The sequence below is a fragment of the Pteropus medius genome, unplaced genomic scaffold (genome assembly GCF_902729225.1).
Source record: "Pteropus medius unplaced genomic scaffold, Ma_sr-lr_union100, whole genome shotgun sequence".
In the NCBI taxonomy this organism is placed as follows: domain Eukaryota; kingdom Metazoa; phylum Chordata; class Mammalia; order Chiroptera; family Pteropodidae; genus Pteropus; species Pteropus medius.
Window position 1 is genome coordinate 225,194 of NW_024342469.1, and position 17,117 is coordinate 242,310.

The 17,117-nt window shown below is 60.7% G+C and overlaps 2 protein-coding genes across 9 annotated transcripts; one reads left to right on the forward strand and one right to left on the reverse strand.

Moving 5' to 3' along the window:
• Positions 1-60: 60 nt before the first annotated feature.
• NCAPH2 (non-SMC condensin II complex subunit H2) lies at positions 61-11,300 on the reverse strand. 7 transcript variants are annotated; one of them, XM_039863068.1, is made up of 21 exons: positions 11,062-11,287; positions 9,071-9,239; positions 6,638-6,739; positions 4,239-4,294; positions 4,051-4,135; positions 3,911-3,979; positions 3,727-3,806; positions 3,517-3,644; positions 3,160-3,243; positions 2,650-2,780; positions 2,100-2,171; positions 1,839-1,905; positions 1,581-1,688; positions 1,450-1,503; positions 1,275-1,345; positions 1,109-1,199; positions 936-1,007; positions 787-842; positions 611-712; positions 376-525; positions 61-309 (listed from the first exon to the last, which is right to left on the reverse strand). In XM_039863068.1, exons 3-21 carry the CDS (start codon positions 6,695-6,697, stop codon positions 169-171), a joined length of 1,677 nt encoding a protein of 558 aa, XP_039719002.1. In that variant the 5' UTR covers positions 6,698-6,739; positions 9,071-9,239; positions 11,062-11,287; the 3' UTR covers positions 61-168. The 7 variants fall into 7 exon arrangements, 5 of the variants coding, with proteins under 5 accessions (XP_039719002.1, XP_039719001.1, XP_039718999.1 ...); XM_039863067.1 differs by lacking the exon at positions 9,071-9,239 and having other exon boundaries at positions 787-839; positions 936-1,004; positions 11,062-11,300; XM_039863065.1 differs by lacking the exon at positions 9,071-9,239 and having other exon boundaries at positions 936-1,004; positions 11,062-11,300.
• Positions 11,301-11,447: 147 nt separating this feature from the next.
• LMF2 (lipase maturation factor 2) lies at positions 11,448-16,592 on the forward strand. Of its 2 annotated transcripts, XM_039863049.1 has the most exons (14): positions 11,448-11,604; positions 12,115-12,368; positions 12,522-12,550; positions 12,699-12,898; positions 12,970-13,148; positions 13,557-13,698; positions 13,841-13,975; positions 14,044-14,149; positions 14,243-14,339; positions 14,413-14,595; positions 14,705-14,873; positions 14,960-15,071; positions 15,147-15,243; positions 15,327-16,592. In XM_039863049.1, the coding sequence occupies exons 1-14, from the start codon at positions 11,511-11,513 to the stop codon at positions 15,612-15,614; spliced, it is 2,085 nt and encodes a 694-aa protein (XP_039718983.1). In that variant the 5' UTR covers positions 11,448-11,510; the 3' UTR covers positions 15,615-16,592. The 2 variants fall into 2 exon arrangements, with proteins under 2 accessions (XP_039718983.1, XP_039718984.1); XM_039863050.1 differs by lacking the exon at positions 13,841-13,975.
• The last annotated feature ends 525 nt before the right edge of the window (positions 16,593-17,117 follow it).

Here is a 17,117-nt window from a genome sequence, read left to right on the forward strand (position 1 = left end):
CGGTGGCTTGCTGGGGGTGCAGGGAAGGGGCAGCCACTGTCTCTGCACGGGGCGGGAGTCTTTTTAGGGACAGGTGGATGGCAACACCACTTTATTAGGCTGGGCCAGCCAGGAGGCGAGGGCGGAGTGAGCAGATGTGTGCCCATCCCTCAGCTCAGCGCTCCCCACTCAGGGCTGGGCCATGGAGGGGGCAGTGTAGGTCTGGAAGCGCGTGTGGGCCCGCTGGTGTGTGAGCAGTCTCAGGGACATGGTGTCCACAGCCGCCTCCAGCCCTGGCTGCTGGGTGATGTCCACCGTGTAGTCGTTGGCCTGGAAAGACAAGGCATTGGCAGAGTCCAGGCACCGCTTCCCTCCCAGGCCCCGTGGGCTACTCACCAGCTGCAGCGAGGCCAGCATGGAGCGGCACACCTCGAAGGCAGGCTGGCCAGCCACCAGCTCTGCAAAGGGACACCACTGGTTGAGCTGGCTGAACCTGGAGACCAGCTGGTCCCCATAAGTGTGAATGTCAAAAGGCACACGCTGCTCCTGCAAGGGGGAGAGGCGAGGTGCTGGGGCGAGGCTGGGGCAGGCAGCGGGACCCTGTCCCCCAGCAGAAGCCCGCCCGCCTCACCTGCTCCTGGAGCAGGGGCTGGACAGTGCCCTCCCATTCGCGGATGCGCTGGCTCAGCTCCGTCTCCTGCACGAACTTCTGAGAGGTGCTGATGAAGAGCTCCTGCAGGAGGACCGGGGCGGCTGCTGCCTTCTGTCGGGCCATGCCCAGCCCCCGCTGCCCCGACCCAGGCCTACCACATTCCTTCGGACCAGCTCCTCGTAGCTCAGGGCCGCCGGCATGGCCTCTGCTTCTGGAAGACGGGCAGCCATGAGCTGTGGGCCATCACCCCCCTCCGCCCGCAGGGGCCCCTCGTGGTTCCTGTCCAGCCCATTCCTAGACCTACCCAGGTCTGCAGCTTCCCCGGGCTCGGCACCCTCAGTCTCCACGTAGTCCTCGGCCTCTAGGAGGTCGTCTGCTGGGAGATGGAGTGGCCGCAGCGGGAGGAAGGTCAACAGGCGGAAGGTCAACGGGCCACCCGTCTTAAGCCACCAGCCCAGCCCACCACAACAGCCGCACCTGCTGCCCCCAGGTCCTCCAGGGAATCCTCCAGGTGGTCCTCCACAGGCCACAGCCCCTCCTCAGCCCTCGGCAACCATGGCTCAGCCACCTGCGCAGAGAGCATCTGTGAGGGGCACTGCTGTCCCCTCAGGGCCGCATGGGGTCCAGACTGGCAGGCACTTGCCTGCCTCCTCTGCAGCTTCCGGAGGGCCTCGAGTTGCTCCCTGACGTGCGTCCAGTACAGGACCTCCATGTCTGCACAGAAAGGCCTCGTGAGGGGTGCCGCATCCTGTCTAGTCCACCCAGGGACCAGAGCATGGCACTGTCACCCAAGAAGGGCACACAACGGCCCCACTCACCTGCAAAGGACGGGCCCTTACGCCGGGGTCTCCTTCCATCCGTGTGGTCAGCGTCTACAAGAGCAAGTGGTGGGCACGGGCCGGGCTCGGGCCCCGCCCGCCCACCCGCCCCAGCCCCGCAGGCCACTCACAGGCAGCCAGGTACCACTGGTGGAAGTCCTGCAGCTTGGCACCGCCCTTCCTCTTGCGCTTCTGTCCTGGAGCCTCCTCCACACAGGCGGGCACAGAGTAGGGCCTGCCTGAGGACACACCGATTGTGTCTGGACAGATCCCACGGGAGCACAGTCCCCACCAAGCTGCCCATGGGTATGGGGCACACCTCACCCACCACTTGGGCCCCAGCAAAGCCAGCCCCGATACCAAATGGAAGTAATCCTCCACCCAGTTACCTTTCTTGAACGGCCTAGAGTCCAGGGAGTTGAAGGGGTCCAGGCTCTCCCAGGGGTCTGGGCTCTCCTGAGCAAAGAGCACAAGCAGACACTGGGGAAGTGGGGGACGTGCACCCTCCCCCCACAGCCTGACACTCAGTGAAGTGACAGCCGAGGACTGGCCACTCAATCCGGGATCTGAGGGCGGCACACAGGGGCCTCAGGCAGGAGTGAAGGGTGGGTGGTGGGGCTGCCAGTGGGGTCTGGGCCCCCACCTCTCACCTTCAGCCGGCACGCGGGATCTAGGGCTTCTGGTCGCTCCCGCAGGGTGCACCCCATAGGCTGGGCCATACTCTGCAAAGAAACAGCCCAGGATGCCCCTCCTCTACCCGCCCCTCCTTCACCCAAGGCCCTGGGGGCGCAGCTCAGCTCTAGGGGCAGGAGGTTCAAATAGTTCAAGGACTAAAAAGTAACAAGACCTGTAGGAGAAATGTCAGAAGAACACACAAACTGGTAAATGCGTGGCCACGTGGAAAAACAAATAGTATGAACATTCATGCACCTGCCAACCAAAATTACCCATTACCACTGTTGCCTGTATGTGCTGGGTTTGTCTTTCAGTGACAATTTCTTAGCTCCAGGCTGGAGCAGAGCCTACCTGCTGGAACTTTAGAGGCTACCTGCCATCCTGGGTGGCACTGGGACAAAGGGCTGGGCGCAGGGCAGGTCTAGGGCTGGCTGGGGAAGCACCCACTGCCCTGACGAGCAAGGAGGGGGTCTGGGGGCACAGACCCGGCTAACAGCTCAAGCTCAGTAGCCTCTGTGGTCCCACCTGCTGCGGGCTCCGGGGCTCCTGGGGCTGCAGAGGGGCCTCAGGGTCCGTGGCCTCAGGGAGCTCTGCCACCCCCTCTGCATCCTCATCCTCAACCCCGCCTCCGGGCATCGGGCCTTCTGGAGAGGAGCCTGGGCAAGGGAGCAAGACACCTGTCAGCCCCAAGGAGCCCGGAGACCAGACAGCAGGTGGGGCGACACTCCCGCCCCAGGGAATGCAGCCAGCATCACGTGTGACACCCAGAGGAGGCAGCAGTGGTCCTCTCAACGTGCTACTGCAGTTTGGTGGGTGTTCTTAGCTACTTTCCTCTTTAGACGCTGCCACCTGCGTGTGCCCAGAAAGGACAGCTAGGTCCAAACCTCGGAGGCCCGAGACGGACATTCAGCACGGCAGCGAGGTGAGGGTGAGGCCTGGGTGCAGTGGGGCCAGCTCCAAGGCAGGCTGGGGCCGCTGGGTGCAGAGTCCCGCCCCCACCCCACCTGTGGGTCCACCAGGGTGCTCTCTCCTCACCTGGCTCCTGGGAGATGCCAGGCACAGGGACCGGACTCCTGCACACAGGGGCTTCCACTGGCTGCTCCTCCGCCCTCCCCGCCTCTGGGAGAGATGAGGGTTCGGCAGGACCAGCCCCATCACCATGACCCGCCTCCCAGAGGCCCACCAGAACCTGGGCACAGGACTCAGAGGCCTAGGACTGAGTCAGCTGCGGGCAAAGGTGAAACAAGGGGACCAGCTCCAGCAGGCGGGTCCACGGGGCAGGGACCAGGGCTTCTGGACACGGGACCAGGGCCACTGGACACAGGGCACACTACGAGGAGCCCAGCCTCGAAGACCCTCTCTTCACACCAACACCCACATGCGAGCCCTCACCCTTCCTCGGCTGCAGTGCCTCCACGGGTGACATGCCCACTGGCTCCAACATGAAGGCTCCTCTGGGGTGAGGCGTGCACGTGTTCATCCTGAAGTCCTTCCGGCTGGCCAGCACCTCCCCTTGACAGCTGTGCTTGCGGCAACACAGCAGCTGCAGAAGCTCTTCCCAGGCCAGTCCTGCCCCCACCCCCTGCAGGCCCAGGCCTATACCTGTACAGGGGGCTGGCATTCCTCTCCATCTCATCCAGGGCCACCAGGGCCATGGGCAGGAGGGGGACGATGAGGACCTCCTGCAGAGGCCGAAAGTGGGTGAGCTTTGGGTTCATGGGCTTTGGGCAGGGACCCCCATCCACGACCATCAGCCCCCATCTGCGGGGGGGGCGGCCGTACTCACACTGGGGGCCTGGTCGGTCCTCAGATCGACGTTAGCACGGGAATCAGGCAGGTCATCCAGCGACAGGAACTGCGGGGACAGTGAGAGCTCAGGGGCGGTGCCCAGCAAGCACGCAGCAGCCTCAGCCCGAGAAACCTCACCTCACTGTCCGCCTCCCGGGGGGCCCCGGAGCTGATGTCCCCACTGGCCCCATCTTCTTGGGCCGAGGAGAGCTGCTTGGCCCGCCTGCGAGAGAATTGGTGCGTGGGCTCCAGGAGGATGCGTGGGCTTCCGCCTTCCACGTGCGGACGTGCAGGCCTCCCCCCTGGGCTCGCACTCCAGGACTCACCTCTTGCCAGAGATGAAGTCGAGGGCCTGGTAGACCAGCGAGTAGAGGTACTCCACCTGGCGACCAGAAGCAGGAGGTAAGGACACAGGAAGGAGACGCAAGGTGCTCCATAGCCTCCCCGGGCCCCCCCAGCTGGACGTCGTGCACACGCAGGAGCCCGGCTGTCATCTCCAAAAGCACAGCACAGGCCTGCAGTGTGAGCTCCAGGAGAGCAGCACGCCTGGGAATTCCTCCCCCAGCTGGGCCCCCCACTCTGCCCGCACTTCACCGCGGCAGGTGGGGCCCTCCCCAGGCCGGCGTCCCCTGGCGCCCTGCACCACACCAGTGCCCTTGCGGGCTCCTGTCCCTTCAGCAGGCTCAGCCCGCTGCCACCTGTCCCTTCAGCAGGCTCAGCCTGCTGCCACCCCGCCTCTGGGCCCTGCGTCTCTGGCCACAGTCTGGCCCCACTGGGTGAGGGTCCATCCTCGAGATGCTGACCAGAGGCAGCGGGCAGTAGCATGTGTACGTGTGCTGCCTCTGGGCTATTTCCTCTGGGACAACAGGGACAGCACCCAAGGGCACACAGATCCCTCTTTCCTTGGCCCCGCCTTTCATTCATGCAACAAATGTCTGCTGTGCGTCTGTCATGCACAGCGCTCTGCACTGGACACCGGGTCCAATGGCCCCTGACCACATGGATCCTAATTACAAGGAACAAGAAGCATTAACTATTCGAGTGCTAGCCACACACACAGGGCCGAACTTGGTGCTTCCTGTCATGCAGAGTTTGAATTAGGTGCCATAGCTATCCTCATCTTATACAAGACTAAATCCAGACTCAGACACACAGCCACCTGGGTCAGCGGTGGGGCCAGGACCTGCGCCGGGACCTGGGGACCTGGGGCCTCCTATGCAGCACAGCCACAGGCAGCCACAGCAATTTAATTAAAATTAATGAAACTCAAAACTCAAAATCCCTTAGTCACACTAGTCACCTTTCCAGGGCTCAGGAGCCACATGTAGCTGGTTGTTACCCTCCCCACCAGCACGGACCGCAGACCCCCCCACCTCAGAAAGCCAGGCTGGTCCAGGCCGGCTCGCCCTGCCCACTCCCGCTTCCTGGCTGTGCCCCTACACTTGCCTCGGCCCCATCTGCCCACTGACTCTGCCCGCCACTCGGCTGTCAGTCACCTCCTGCTGTGCGTCCCAAGTTACAGCAAGGCATTCCTCCTTAGGACAAAGGCAGGATATGCCCACGGTGCGAGGACACGCGAGGTGCATTTAACCCCACGGGGCTGCCGCGGCGCTCCGGCACTCATCCACCTTGCACTCCCTTCGGCAAACGCTCCAAACTGCGGGGAATCCCTCCCCAAGCTTCCGACGCAGCGGCTACCTTCGATCCCCCACCTGGAAGTGCGGCCGTAGGCATCGCTCCACGTGTTCGGGGCCCGCACCCTCGCTTCCCTCCCTCCGGCCAGACAGGAGGCGTCTTCTTTGTCTTCTCCTTCCCTCAAGGCAGCCCCTGGCCGTGTCCCTGACCCACTCCTCACTGTTTCCTCCGGGACATCTCACAGTCTTCCTCTCCCTGCTCCTTTTCCTGCCCGGCCCCCATTCCCAGCTGCCCTTCTACCTGCCACCCCCGCTTTCAGTCCTTGCTGTCACTGCGGATCTGCACCCCAGCCTGCCTGCCTCAGGGGTTCCGATTTGATCAGTCTGGATGCAGCTGGGCACTGACGATGGTTTGGGTTATAGGTTGGGCTGGGAATGCTTTAGTGACACCCAGGCTCTCTCCCTTCCTTTTCAATGACACCTCTTAGGAAGAGTCCACTGACGATGGGTCCCTTCCCGTGTCTCAGTATGCCCTACCGGCGCCAGCCTGGCCCTCCTGTCACCAAAATCCCAGGAGACCTTCTAACCGCAGGCCCAGCAGATACCCGAACACCTTTGCCAGTGGGTCCACCTCGCTGGGCTCCACACTTCTGGCCTTTTCCTCCCGCTGGACGTTCTCTACTGCTCTGACTTTCCCGACGGGACATTTTCTCAACGCACCTGTCTGTCTTCCCTTCCTGCGGGCACTCCCTAAACACTGCCTCCCCGGGCACTTTCTTCCTTCTGCCGTTCCTCTTTCTCTACAGCATGGTCTCCTGGGGACCACCGACTCTGGGGGCCGGATCCCTCTCTGCACCCTGCGGCTCTCCTGCACACGGTCGGATGTTATAAGCAGGCCCGGCAGCTTTAAACCCAAGTTTGTTCTTCAGTGGTAAAGGGCAGTGAGGAATCCAGGAAGGGGATAGAAGATGCTCGCAAGGCAGGTCAGAGATGGGGTGAGCCGGCCACCCGCCCCAGCAGGACAGCGGACCGAGTCCCGCTTGGCACTCAAACACCAAGAAGAGCGCCTGGGAGGCAGGGCGGGGGCCCACCTTCTTACTGTAGACACAGGCCGAGCCCTGGATCAACAGCGCCGCCTCGACGAAGTTCATGGTGGTCTTCCCTTCGTCGAAAGAGATGCAGATCTGGTCCAGCTGCAAGACAGAGCGGGTGAGGGGGCCGGCGCGCGTCTCCTGGGCAGCCCACCCCCTCCTCCTAGCACCTCAGGCCCGGGGTGCCCGGTCACCCTGGGTGGCCCTCAGACCAACAGCTCTGGCTCTGCTTGGCACTCGCCTGCTGTCCATTGTTTTTGGACGGTCTCTGTGACCTCCTCCTTTCTGTAACCTCTGAGACGCGATATTTGGAAGAGGGAGACCCCTAGAGTTCGCCATCCACAGCCAGAGCCGCACACCCCGTCCTGGGGATACTCCCCACCGTGCCCACCCACGTCAGGCCCGACCCAGACAGATTCCTGCAGAAGGGTCCCTCGCCCCAGGAGAACGGGGGGACCCCAGGCGTATGGAAGACAGACACAAACACTGGGGGCTTGGTCCTTTGCGCAGAAAACTCAGTGAGCACTTCCGAGTGAGTCCTCCTGCTTCCTCAGTAAGGCTCCCCCAAAGCCCAGCTCCTGTCGCCTCTCAAATGTCAGGGCCCCTGACCAGGTGCCGGCCCTTCCGCACCCACCCGGACCAGCTCTCTGCACAGGTGCAAGGCCACGCGTGTGGCCGTCCACTGGGTCTGTCGGTCAGGACATCCAAACGCCCCACGCGTTGTACCTCCAGCTACTCAGGGTCTTCCCCACGGCCTGCCCTTCGCCAGCACCCTCTCACCAATGGCCCTCACATCTTCCAAGTTCTTGCCTTTGCTCCCACCTGCCCACCCTAGTCGGGCCATCTCCCTTGGACACGACTCGGGGTGTCCTGCCACCTGGGAGGGCGGTCTCGTCACACTACTGGAGGCCCCTCACTCAGCACACCGTGAGCGGACTGTGAGCGGCTGGTAACTCCAGCCCTGAGCTTAGCACCTGATGAGCCCAGCAGACGTGACGAACAAAACGGTGACGTCAGAGCTGAGCTAAAAGACGATGGACAGTTCTGCCGCCTTCCCAGGTGAAGGCGACGGCTTCTCGGGGAGGGCAGCCCGCGCACAGGGGCGGTCTGCGGACACAGGACGTGCGCAGCAGGCAAACCTGTCCAAGGCAAAGGCCGCCCGGGCAGGGAGGCAAGGCGCCAGGCATTCCTCCTTGGGTGGCACAAAGGAGGGAGGCTGCGAAGAAGCCACCAGGGGCCACTTCCACTACTTCCTGAAGGGTGGGGGGGTCAGGTGGTCAGGTCAGTGGGGGAGGGAGGGGTCAGGAGGAGAGTCAGAGCGTGCAGAGCACCTGGACTCAGCCTGAGAGGAGAGGAGAGCTGGCCGTCCCGACCCCGAGCTGATGAGGTGGCCCTGCTCTTCGATGGCACTCTTGGCCTAGGCTGGTCACACAGTCCACTCTCCTTCTAATGACTCCCAAGTGCACACTCCCAGATGTCCCCTCCCCAAACCGCAACCAAGAAACCCAGGGGCCTTGGCCGGTCCCCCCTGACCAGCTGCCCCCCCGCACGTGCCACTGTCACTCCACCGACCTCGGCACTGACGGGGTCCCCCAGCGCGTCACTTCCCTCCAGGCTACTCTCCACACACCAGCCAGTGCTGGCAGCGAGACGCTGGCTGAACTCCATGAGTGTCCTCAGACCCCTGACGGCTTTCGGCCACTCCTCTGTGGGGCGGCCACGCAGACCGGCTCCCCTCTCCGGCTGCCCGCCGGGCCCGCTCGCCGCACAGCGGTCGCACGGCCGGCACCCGGTCCTCCGCCTCAGAACCCCGGAACGGCGCCGTCTGCCCCTGCAGCCTTCTCCGGCTACGTCAGGCAACTCCTTCCATCCCCGAGTTTGGTCTCCCAAACTCTTCCTCGCAGCAGTTTTTACACGAAGACACACGGTGGGGAGGAGGGTGAGCTCTGCTCTGCCACCTACTAGCTAGGACTCTGAGCACGTCACTTAATCTCTCCGTAGCACCTGAACTAGCAGGGCTTCTGTGAGGAACACGTGAGTTTAAACGTATAAAGCATGCCAAACAGGGCTCGTAGGAGCAAACGCTGAACGCATGGTAATTATTAGAGCTCGGCGTGGTCACCTCCTTGGGACCCGTCTTCCCACAGGAGTGAAGCAGGAACTCAGTGCTTGCTTGCCACTGTCTTCTCAAGGCTTAACACAGTCCTTGACGCGCAACATAAACTCAACAACGAATAAATAAATGGATAAGAGAACAGCAACAACAGACACGATCTGTTTTTAAAAAAAAAAGAACGTTTTGGAAGATGTGTGGAAAACGAAAGAAGAATGGCAAATCTAGAGGCGAGGAGCTCAGGGCTTAGGGGGCAGAGGTTTGGAGGAGCAGAGAGACGAAGCCGGAGGGGAGCTGACCCGGCCAGGAAGCAAAATTACCAGGTGTCCCCAAGTACCGTGCTCGACATGGAAACCTGAAGCCACAGCAGCCCCGCCCAGCACAGCTCTCTGCAGTTTCTCAGCAGAGAGCACGTCCAAGGAGAGATCTATCGTCAGATCGAGTTCCTTTAACGAACATTTATTCCGCACCTACTAAGTGCTGGCCAATCTGTTGAGCAGAAGGAAGAGAACATAAACATGGTCCCTACCCTTGAAGAATTTACATTCAAGTGGAAACAGACTATAAACAAGTAAACAAGCTAAAGAACACCTTGTGATAAATGGGCTAAAGTACATAGGCATTATGTGACGGAACTATTTTACATCTAAAATAGTAGTTAGCTGACGTTTAAAACTGAGACATAAAAGACGAAAAGGAATGAGACGTAACAAAAACTGAGTGAAGAACACTCCCCAGTAGGAAACATAAATGAAAACATAAATGTTCTCAGCCAAGAATAAACTTGGGTGCTGCAGGCTGGCTGGCTCAGAAGAACAGGCAAAGAAGCCAAGTGAAGGCTACAACAGTGAGCAGGACCAGACTCAGGAGGGGAAGTCTGCACTTTATTCTGAAAGCAACAGAAAGCCACAGAGGTGTTTTAGGCAGGGCAGTGCCGCAGCCTCGTTTTAATTTTTAAGAGCCACCCTTGCTGCTGGATGGAGCATGGGTTGGATGGGACCAAAAACAGAGGGAGGGAACCCAGGAAGGAAAGTTTTACATGAATCTGAGCCAGATGGTGGCCTGGGCCACAATAAAAGGAGAAGAGATGAATTCAAGTGAAATTCTGGTGGTTTAACTGACCTGAATTCATGGGTGTACTGGGTGTGGAGCCATTCACTGGAATGGCTCTTAGCTTTCACTTTTGGTTGAATAGTGGTGACATTTACCAAGATCAGGAAGACTGGGATTTGAGCAGAAAATAGAGCTCGTTAAACATATTAAATCTGAGATGCTTTGTCGCATCTAAGTGGAATGTCAAGTGAGCAGCTGGATACACAAAATAGAGCCAGAGGAAAGATACGAGATGGAAATATAAACCTGGGAGTTGTCCTCATACAGGTGGCATTTAAAATCCTGGATATAAATGACTGTTGAGGGGAAATGTGCAAGATGGCCCAGGACCCACCCTGAGGAGCTCAACGCAGAAACTGGATATGAAAGAAAAAGTAGGCGATGAAATGGGAAGAAAATCAGAATACCAAAACCTGTTTCAAAAAGGAGGGAGTGGTCAACCCAACGAATGCTGCTGAGTTGAATAAGATGCTATGTCCAGTGTCCCCTGAATTGACAGGATGAGGGTTATTACTGATCAAGACAGTAGCACAGTAGCAGTCCAAATGGACTGAGGAGTGAAAGTGAAGTACAGAATTCAGCGAACGGCTCCTAAAGATCTAAACACAGCTGTGAAATATAGAAGATGAGATGCAGACGGGCTGAAACATGGCAGTAGCCTGAAAACGGGTTTGAAAATCCAAGACAGACATTCTTCTGGTCAATTACGTTGTAACAACTCTGTATGGTAACAGGTAACGGTTACTACACTTACTGTGGTGACCACTTTGTAAGGCACATGAATGTTGAATCACTACATTGTACTCCTGAAACTGACGCAATGTTGTATTTCCATTATATCGCAAAATAAATTTCAGAAAAAGAAAGAAATCCCTTTTGCACCGTGATCCAGATCTCTCAAACACTCAAACATGCACATAAATCCTCGTCTATCGCATTAAGGAAAAATGCTGGTCATCACCCACTAAACCGATTTCACAGCTCACTAATGGGTAGAGACCTGTAATGACCGCTCCGGGCTAGTTTAACACGGGGTGGTTTCAGGAGGCAGCGATGGAGCTGGGAAAAGAGAAGCGAGCACGAGGACCAGCGCAGCCGAGCGCCGACGGTACACAGACCAGGAGACCGCGGAGCCGCCCAGCAGCGCTGGGCCCGGCGCCCCGCCCGCCCGACGCCACTCCCCCGGGGCCGTCCTCACCTCCTCCAGATACTCGCCCAGCTGGGCCGCCACGTCCACCTCCCAGTTCTTGGTGAGGTCGCGGATGGGCTGCAGGAGGTGGGCGAAGCGCGCCTCCACGTCCTCCATGTCCAGGGAGGGCCGGGGCGGCCCGGGGACCGCGGGACTGGTTTCGAAGGGGGCCAGGGTCCTCAGCGCGCCTCTACCTCTGTCGCCATTTTGCTGTTCCCGCCCAGAAAAGCACGTAGCGCGGGGCGCCGCGCGCACACCTATGACGTACAGGGCCACGGCCCGCGTGGAGGGAACCCGGGTGCGGCGCAGCCGACGCGCGCCGGAAGCGGGGCCCGGCGGAGGGGCGGGCCCAGGAGGGGCGGGGCCAGGAAGGGCGGGGCCAGGGGCGGGGTTTGCAGTTGCCGCGGGCGCGGCCCCAAGGACCCGCGGGCTCCCGTCCAGCGGACAGCGGAGCGGACATGGCGGGCTCTGGGCTCCCGCGGCAGCTCTTCCTCCAGGGCGTGGCTGCCGTCTTCTTGTTCGCCTTCGCCTCACTCTACACACAGATTCCGGGTGAGGACGCCGAGCGCGGGACACCCCGCAACCCGCGTCTGTGCCCTCCCGTTTCCCCACGCGACACAACGCTGTTTTAGGGCGGGAGCGAGGTCCAGGCCTTGATTCGTGCAGGGTTCAGAGGGTTGGAGGGCTTACAATGGTCCCTTTCCCGAAGGGGTCCGAGTTCTGACCTGGGGCGGTGGCAGAACCCAGAGGGAGGTGGGCCCAGGCCTGGGGGGACAGGTAGGAGATAAAGCTCTGACCTGGAGGAGAGTGGAACTGGGCTCTGCAGGGTGGGAGATCCAGGCCTGGGGGTCCGGGTAGGCCTTCTGGGGCCTGACCTGGGGGAGGGGGATGGTCAATAGGTTCTGACCCGTTGGGAGTAGAGTCTGCATCTCTTGACCTGGTGGCGGGGTGGGGGCTGCAGGTCTTGACCTGAGGAAGCAGATATGCAGGCCCTGACTGGTGGCGGCCATCTAGCCTTTGAGGGCAGTGTTCAGGGCATGGCCCTGACATGCCCTCCCACAGGTCTCTATGGCACGGAGGGCATCCTACCTGCACGGAGGACACTGCGGCCGCAGGGCAAGGGGCGCTGGCAGCAGCTCTGGGAGATCCCGACACTGCTGTGGGAGGCGCCACGCCTGGGACTGGACACAGCGCAGGGCCTGGAGCTGCTGAGCCTGCTGGGCACCTTGCTGGCCCTGGGTGCGCTGCTGCTGCGCCGGCTGCGCCACCCCCTCGTCTACCTGCTGCTCTGGGCCGCCTACCTGTCAGCCTACCAGGCGAGTGGGGCTATCCGCCGCCCCCACACACCACTGGGGAACTTGTCACCAACTCGCTCCAGCCCCATCCACACTCCACTCCACCCCTGTCGCTGCCTTGCCCGCCTCCCTAGGCATACATCTCCTGCCCCCTGACACTGCTTCTCCTTGCAGGTGGGCCAGGTGTTTCTTTATTTCCAGTGGTGAGTGAAGATTACATGTGGGCCTGCAATTGGCCTGGGGGTGGGGCGAGGGTGGGGCAGGGTGTGTCTGCCTCTTTCCGGAGGACCCTCTGACAGGAGCGCCTTGATGGGGGGCCCGGGCCTTTTGTGCTCTTCCTGCTCCCCGTAGGGACTCCCTGCTGCTGGAGACTGGCTTCCTGGCCGTGCTGGTGGCCCCCCTGAAGCAGCCCCCCAAGGGCAGGCTGGCGGGGGCCTTGCCTCACGAAGACCTCCCCTTCTGGCTCGTGCGCTGGCTGCTGTTTCGCCTCATGTTCGCCTCTGGTGTGGTCAAGCTGACCAGCCGTTGCCCCGCATGGTGGGGGCTCACTGGTGAGGATCCCAGACCGGACCCAGGGCAGTCTTGGGTCCGCACAGCCCTGACCGCCCACTGTCACCTGCAGCCCTCACCTACCACTACGAGACGCAGTGCCTGCCCACACCTGCCTCCTGGTTTGCCCACCACCTTCCCGTCTGGCTGCACAAGCTCAGCGTGGTAGCCACCTTCCTCATCGAGATCGCCATGCCACCTCTGTTCTTCGTGCCCGCTCGCCGCCTGCGCCTGGCTGCCTTCTACTCCCAGGTGGGTGGGGCCTCAGCCATCAGGGAGACAGGTGGGACATGGCCTTCTTCCGCACTACCCAGCGGGTCTTGTTGGGGACAGGGTGGCTGCTGCCTCGTGGGCAGAGGGACGAGCTAAGTCACAGTGCGAAGGTGTGTCTGTGGGGCAGGGAGCAGCTTCGCTGGGGGGCATCATTCTCTGATCAGCAAGAGCACAAGACGTGCTGAGCTCGGGTTTGCTCCAGGTGGTGGTGGGAAGCCATGGGAGGTATGGGTAGGGAGTAGAAGACAGATAGATGGGACAGGACAGAGGCCAGGGGGTGCTAGAGAGGGGGCAGGAAGCCAGCAGGAGAGACTGAGGCATGCGCCATGGCTCCAAAGGGCTCAGGCGAGGGCAGCCTTGGAGCGCTGAGTGCCGACCCCTGCCCAGGTCTTGCTGCAAGTCCTGATTATCATCACTGGCAACTACAACTTCTTCAACCTGCTCACCCTGGTGCTCACCACTGCTCTCCTGGATGACAAGCACCTGGCTGCCGAGTCTGGCAACAGCCACCGCAAAAAGGCACCTGCCTGTGAGTGACAGCCTGCCCGAGACAGCCAGCCATCCTCACTTGTGTCCCCTTCCTTCCATCACCCCAAGTGGCCTCTACCCTAGGTACCCCCAGCTGGCCCTCTACCCTCTTCCCAGCTGACCACGACTGCCCTGCCCTACAGCCTGGCCCAAAGCTCTGATAGGCCTGCTGGCCTTGCTCCTGGAGCTGACTGTCCCCGGGGTGCTGGCCTATGGCACGGTGCACTACTTCGGCCTGGAGGTGGATTGGGAGCAGCACACTGTCCGCTCCAGAACCAGTGAGTGCCAGCTGGGCACCGGGGGGCGGGGCCGGGCCGCCCATCCTCACACCAGCTTCCTCCCACAGCTTTCACCTTCCACCAGTTCTCCCAGTGGCTGAAGGTGGTGACCCCGCCCACCATGTGGCTGGGGGTGGCCTCCCTCACCTGGGAACTGCTGAGGGCTCTCTGGAGGTGTGTGCCGGGGAGGGGAAGGGGGCGGGGGCGGGGCAGGGCTGGCTGTAGAGCCACCAGAGCAGGGCCGACTGCACTTCATCCCCCGCTCAGGTGGACCCAGGTGTGGGGGTGGCTGCAGAAGTTTTGGGCTGCAGTCCAGCTGTTCATTTTCGGCATTGCCACAGCGGCCTTGTTCGTGATTAGCCTGGTGGGTACCACTTCGCAGGGGCGGGGGAGGGGGCTGAAGGGTCAGCACTGAACCTCCACCCACCTGCCTCCAGGTGCCATACTCTTACATGGAGCCCTCCACCCACGGGCACCTCTGGACCGGCGCCCACCGCCTGTTCGGTGCCGTGGAACACCTGCAGCTGGCCAGTTCCTACGGCCTCTTCCGCCGAATGACCTGTCTGAGCGGGCGGCCGGAGGTGGTGCTGGAAGGCAGCTACGACGGGCACCACTGGACGGTGAGTGCTCCCGCGGGCCCCTGCTCGGGGCGCCCAGCAGGCTCTGTGGGGGTGGGGGGCTCAGGGGACCCGGGTGCAGCCGCCCTCATGAACTTGGCTGGGTACACAGGAGATCGAGTTCATGTACAAGCCGGGGAATGTGAGCCGACCGCCCCCCGTCGTGGCGCCCCACCAGCCACGCCTGGATTGGCAGATGTGGTTTGCGGCCTTGGGCCCCCACACACACAGCCCCTGGTTCACGAGCCTGGTGCTCTGCCTGCTGCAGGGCAAGGAGCCAGGTGAGGCCGGAGCGGAGGGGAGGGCAGGGGTGGGGCCTTGTGGGCGGGGCTGAGGGCGCTGGGCACTGAGCCCCGCTTCCTCGCAGTGATCCGCCTCATCCAGAACGACATGGCCAGGTACCCCTTCCACAAGCAGCCACCCACCTATGTGCGGGCCCAGCGCTACAAGTACTGGTTCTCACAGCCTGGGGAGCAGGGGTAAGACTGGGGCGCCGGGCAAGGGCCTGGGGGCTGGACTTGGCACTGCATGAACTCTCCCCCACCCCACTGCAGCCGGTGGTGGCGACGCCAGTGGGTTGAGGAATTCTTTCCACCCGTGTCCCTGGGAGACCCCGTGCTAGACACGCTGCTCAGGCAATTTGGCCTCCAGGTAGGAAGGCGTTAGCCAGGCTCGAGAAGGTGGGGATGGGTGGGTAACCCCACCATGGACCCTCCTCAATCCTGCGCCCACAGGACAAGAGCCCGCCCCGGGCACGCAGCGCCAGCAGCACCCTTGCCCGGGCTCTCCACTGGTTACGGAGACAGCTGTCGCCTCTGGAAGCCCCCACCTTGCTCTGGGGGCTCATTCTCACAGTCGGGGCCATTAGGGTCATGCAGGCCCTGCTGGGGCCCCAACCCTCCTGGTGGTCTTCTCCAGCCAGAGAGGAGAGGCCAGCCCCCAAGGACTCAGCCCGTGACCAGGCTGCCCCAGCCCCCAACAGCCGCAGCAGCAGCTCCCAGACCTCCCGGCGGAGAAAGTAGCTGTGTCCTGTGAGCCGCGTGTCCCAAAGGGCTGCGGTCCCCGGCATATCTGGCCTTCTGGAGCAGGACATGGCCTTAGCCAGCTGTCTTGGCAGACATGGGTCAGGGTGATGCCCTCGGGGAAAGGCTATGGCTGCCATGCTGTCTCGAGGGCCCACTTTTCCCCCGCGTCACCACGTCCCTTCCCGGGCACCCTCTGCCTGGATGACAGCCCAGGAGGCGGACGTGAGACCAGCTCAAAGTCCCTCCCAGGATGCTGCAGTCAGAGCTGTGGGAGTTTGGGATCTGATGCTGCAACCCCAGCACCTGCGCATGCGCAGGACGCGGACAGACAGAGGAGCCATTTGGGGTCAGGAGCCAATAAAGGCGGCTCTGTGCTTAATGTGTGCCTGCTGTTTCCCTCTCACTGGGGGCCTGTGGACAGTGGGCCTCCCTGCCTCCGGCGGGGAACCAAGCCCAGATGCTGACCAGCCGCCACTGTCCTGGCTTCTGGGCATCTGCTGTCCTGTCCTCAGAATCCCCTCTATACATAAAAAGGGTGCTCATCGAATCATCTCAGCAGCTTGTTGAAAATCAGCTGACCACATGCAGGGCTTATCCCCACGGTTTCTATTCTGTTCCATGCATCCATGAGTGTGTTTGCATCCTGGACCACTGTGGTTGATTACTGTAACTTCCTAGTAAGTAGGAAGTGTGAGTCTTACAGTTTGATTCTTTTTAAAGATTGTTTTGGGTCCCTTGAGATTCCATACTAATTTTAGATTGTATTTTCCTATTTCTGTAAGACAATCCATTGGGATTTTGATAGGGTCACTTTGAATCTAGATGGCTCTGGTAGTATTGTCATTGTAGCGATACTAAGTCTCCCAATCCATGAATTTTAATTTCTTCTCTTCATTTAAGTCTAGCAGGTTTTAGCAATAACTCCAAGTGTTCCGATTGTAGGTTATAAATGCCTAAAATGTTTTAACTACTTTACAAGTTTAATGTTAACTAATTTTTTAAATGTTCAGTCATCTGACCTAACAATCTTTTCAAGCTTCGAGGGAAAAAAAAAATGAATAAGCAAACAAACACATTGAGCCAACAATTCTCTCGAATGTCTCCCTGTCATGAATAAACTTACTAAGCTGACCGTGAGCAAGACCTTGCCACAGCTAGGCCTGACAAGGTCACACTGTGGACACAGCTGTGTCGGGCCAACTCCCTGGTTCATCCAGTGGCAGGTTGTGTCTAGCTCAAGGGAAGCTGTGTGTCTAGGAGGGCACGCTGTTCCCACGCTTCACGAGGCAGCGTGACCAGTGTCACTGGGACAGGCAGCAGCAACCTCACCAGGAGTCACTGGTTGCAGGAGTGAGAGGCCCTCACCCACATAGACCCGATGGCTCCTGGACACTGGATTCTGGGCTCGACGCACAGGGTGTTTTCTGCATCCTGACTCACAAGGGTGTTGTCTCCAAGCAGGCCCCACGGCTGGGTCTTCAACTGGCCAAGCCACCGTTC

Bases quoted from the DNA above. Each gene is read 5' to 3' on its own strand.
- NCAPH2 (XM_039863064.1), bottom strand. From the start codon at position 11,169: ATGGAGGACGTGGAGGCGCGCTTCGCCCACCTCCTGCAGCCCATCCGC. The intron at 1,504-1,580 runs GTGAGTGGCCTG...TTGCTCTTGTAG, and splicing joins CCAGTGGTACCTGGCTGCCT to ACGCTGACCACACGGATGGA. The intron at 713-786 runs GTAGGCCTGGGT...GTCCTCCTGCAG, and splicing joins AGCTGGTCCGAAGGAATGTG to GAGCTCTTCATCAGCACCTC.
- LMF2 (XM_039863049.1), top strand. From the start codon at position 11,511: ATGGCGGGCTCTGGGCTCCCGCGGCAGCTCTTCCTCCAGGGCGTGGCT. The intron at 14,874-14,959 runs GTGAGGCCGGAG...GCTTCCTCGCAG, and splicing joins GCTGCAGGGCAAGGAGCCAG to TGATCCGCCTCATCCAGAAC. The intron at 15,072-15,146 runs GTAAGACTGGGG...ACCCCACTGCAG, and splicing joins TCACAGCCTGGGGAGCAGGG to CCGGTGGTGGCGACGCCAGT.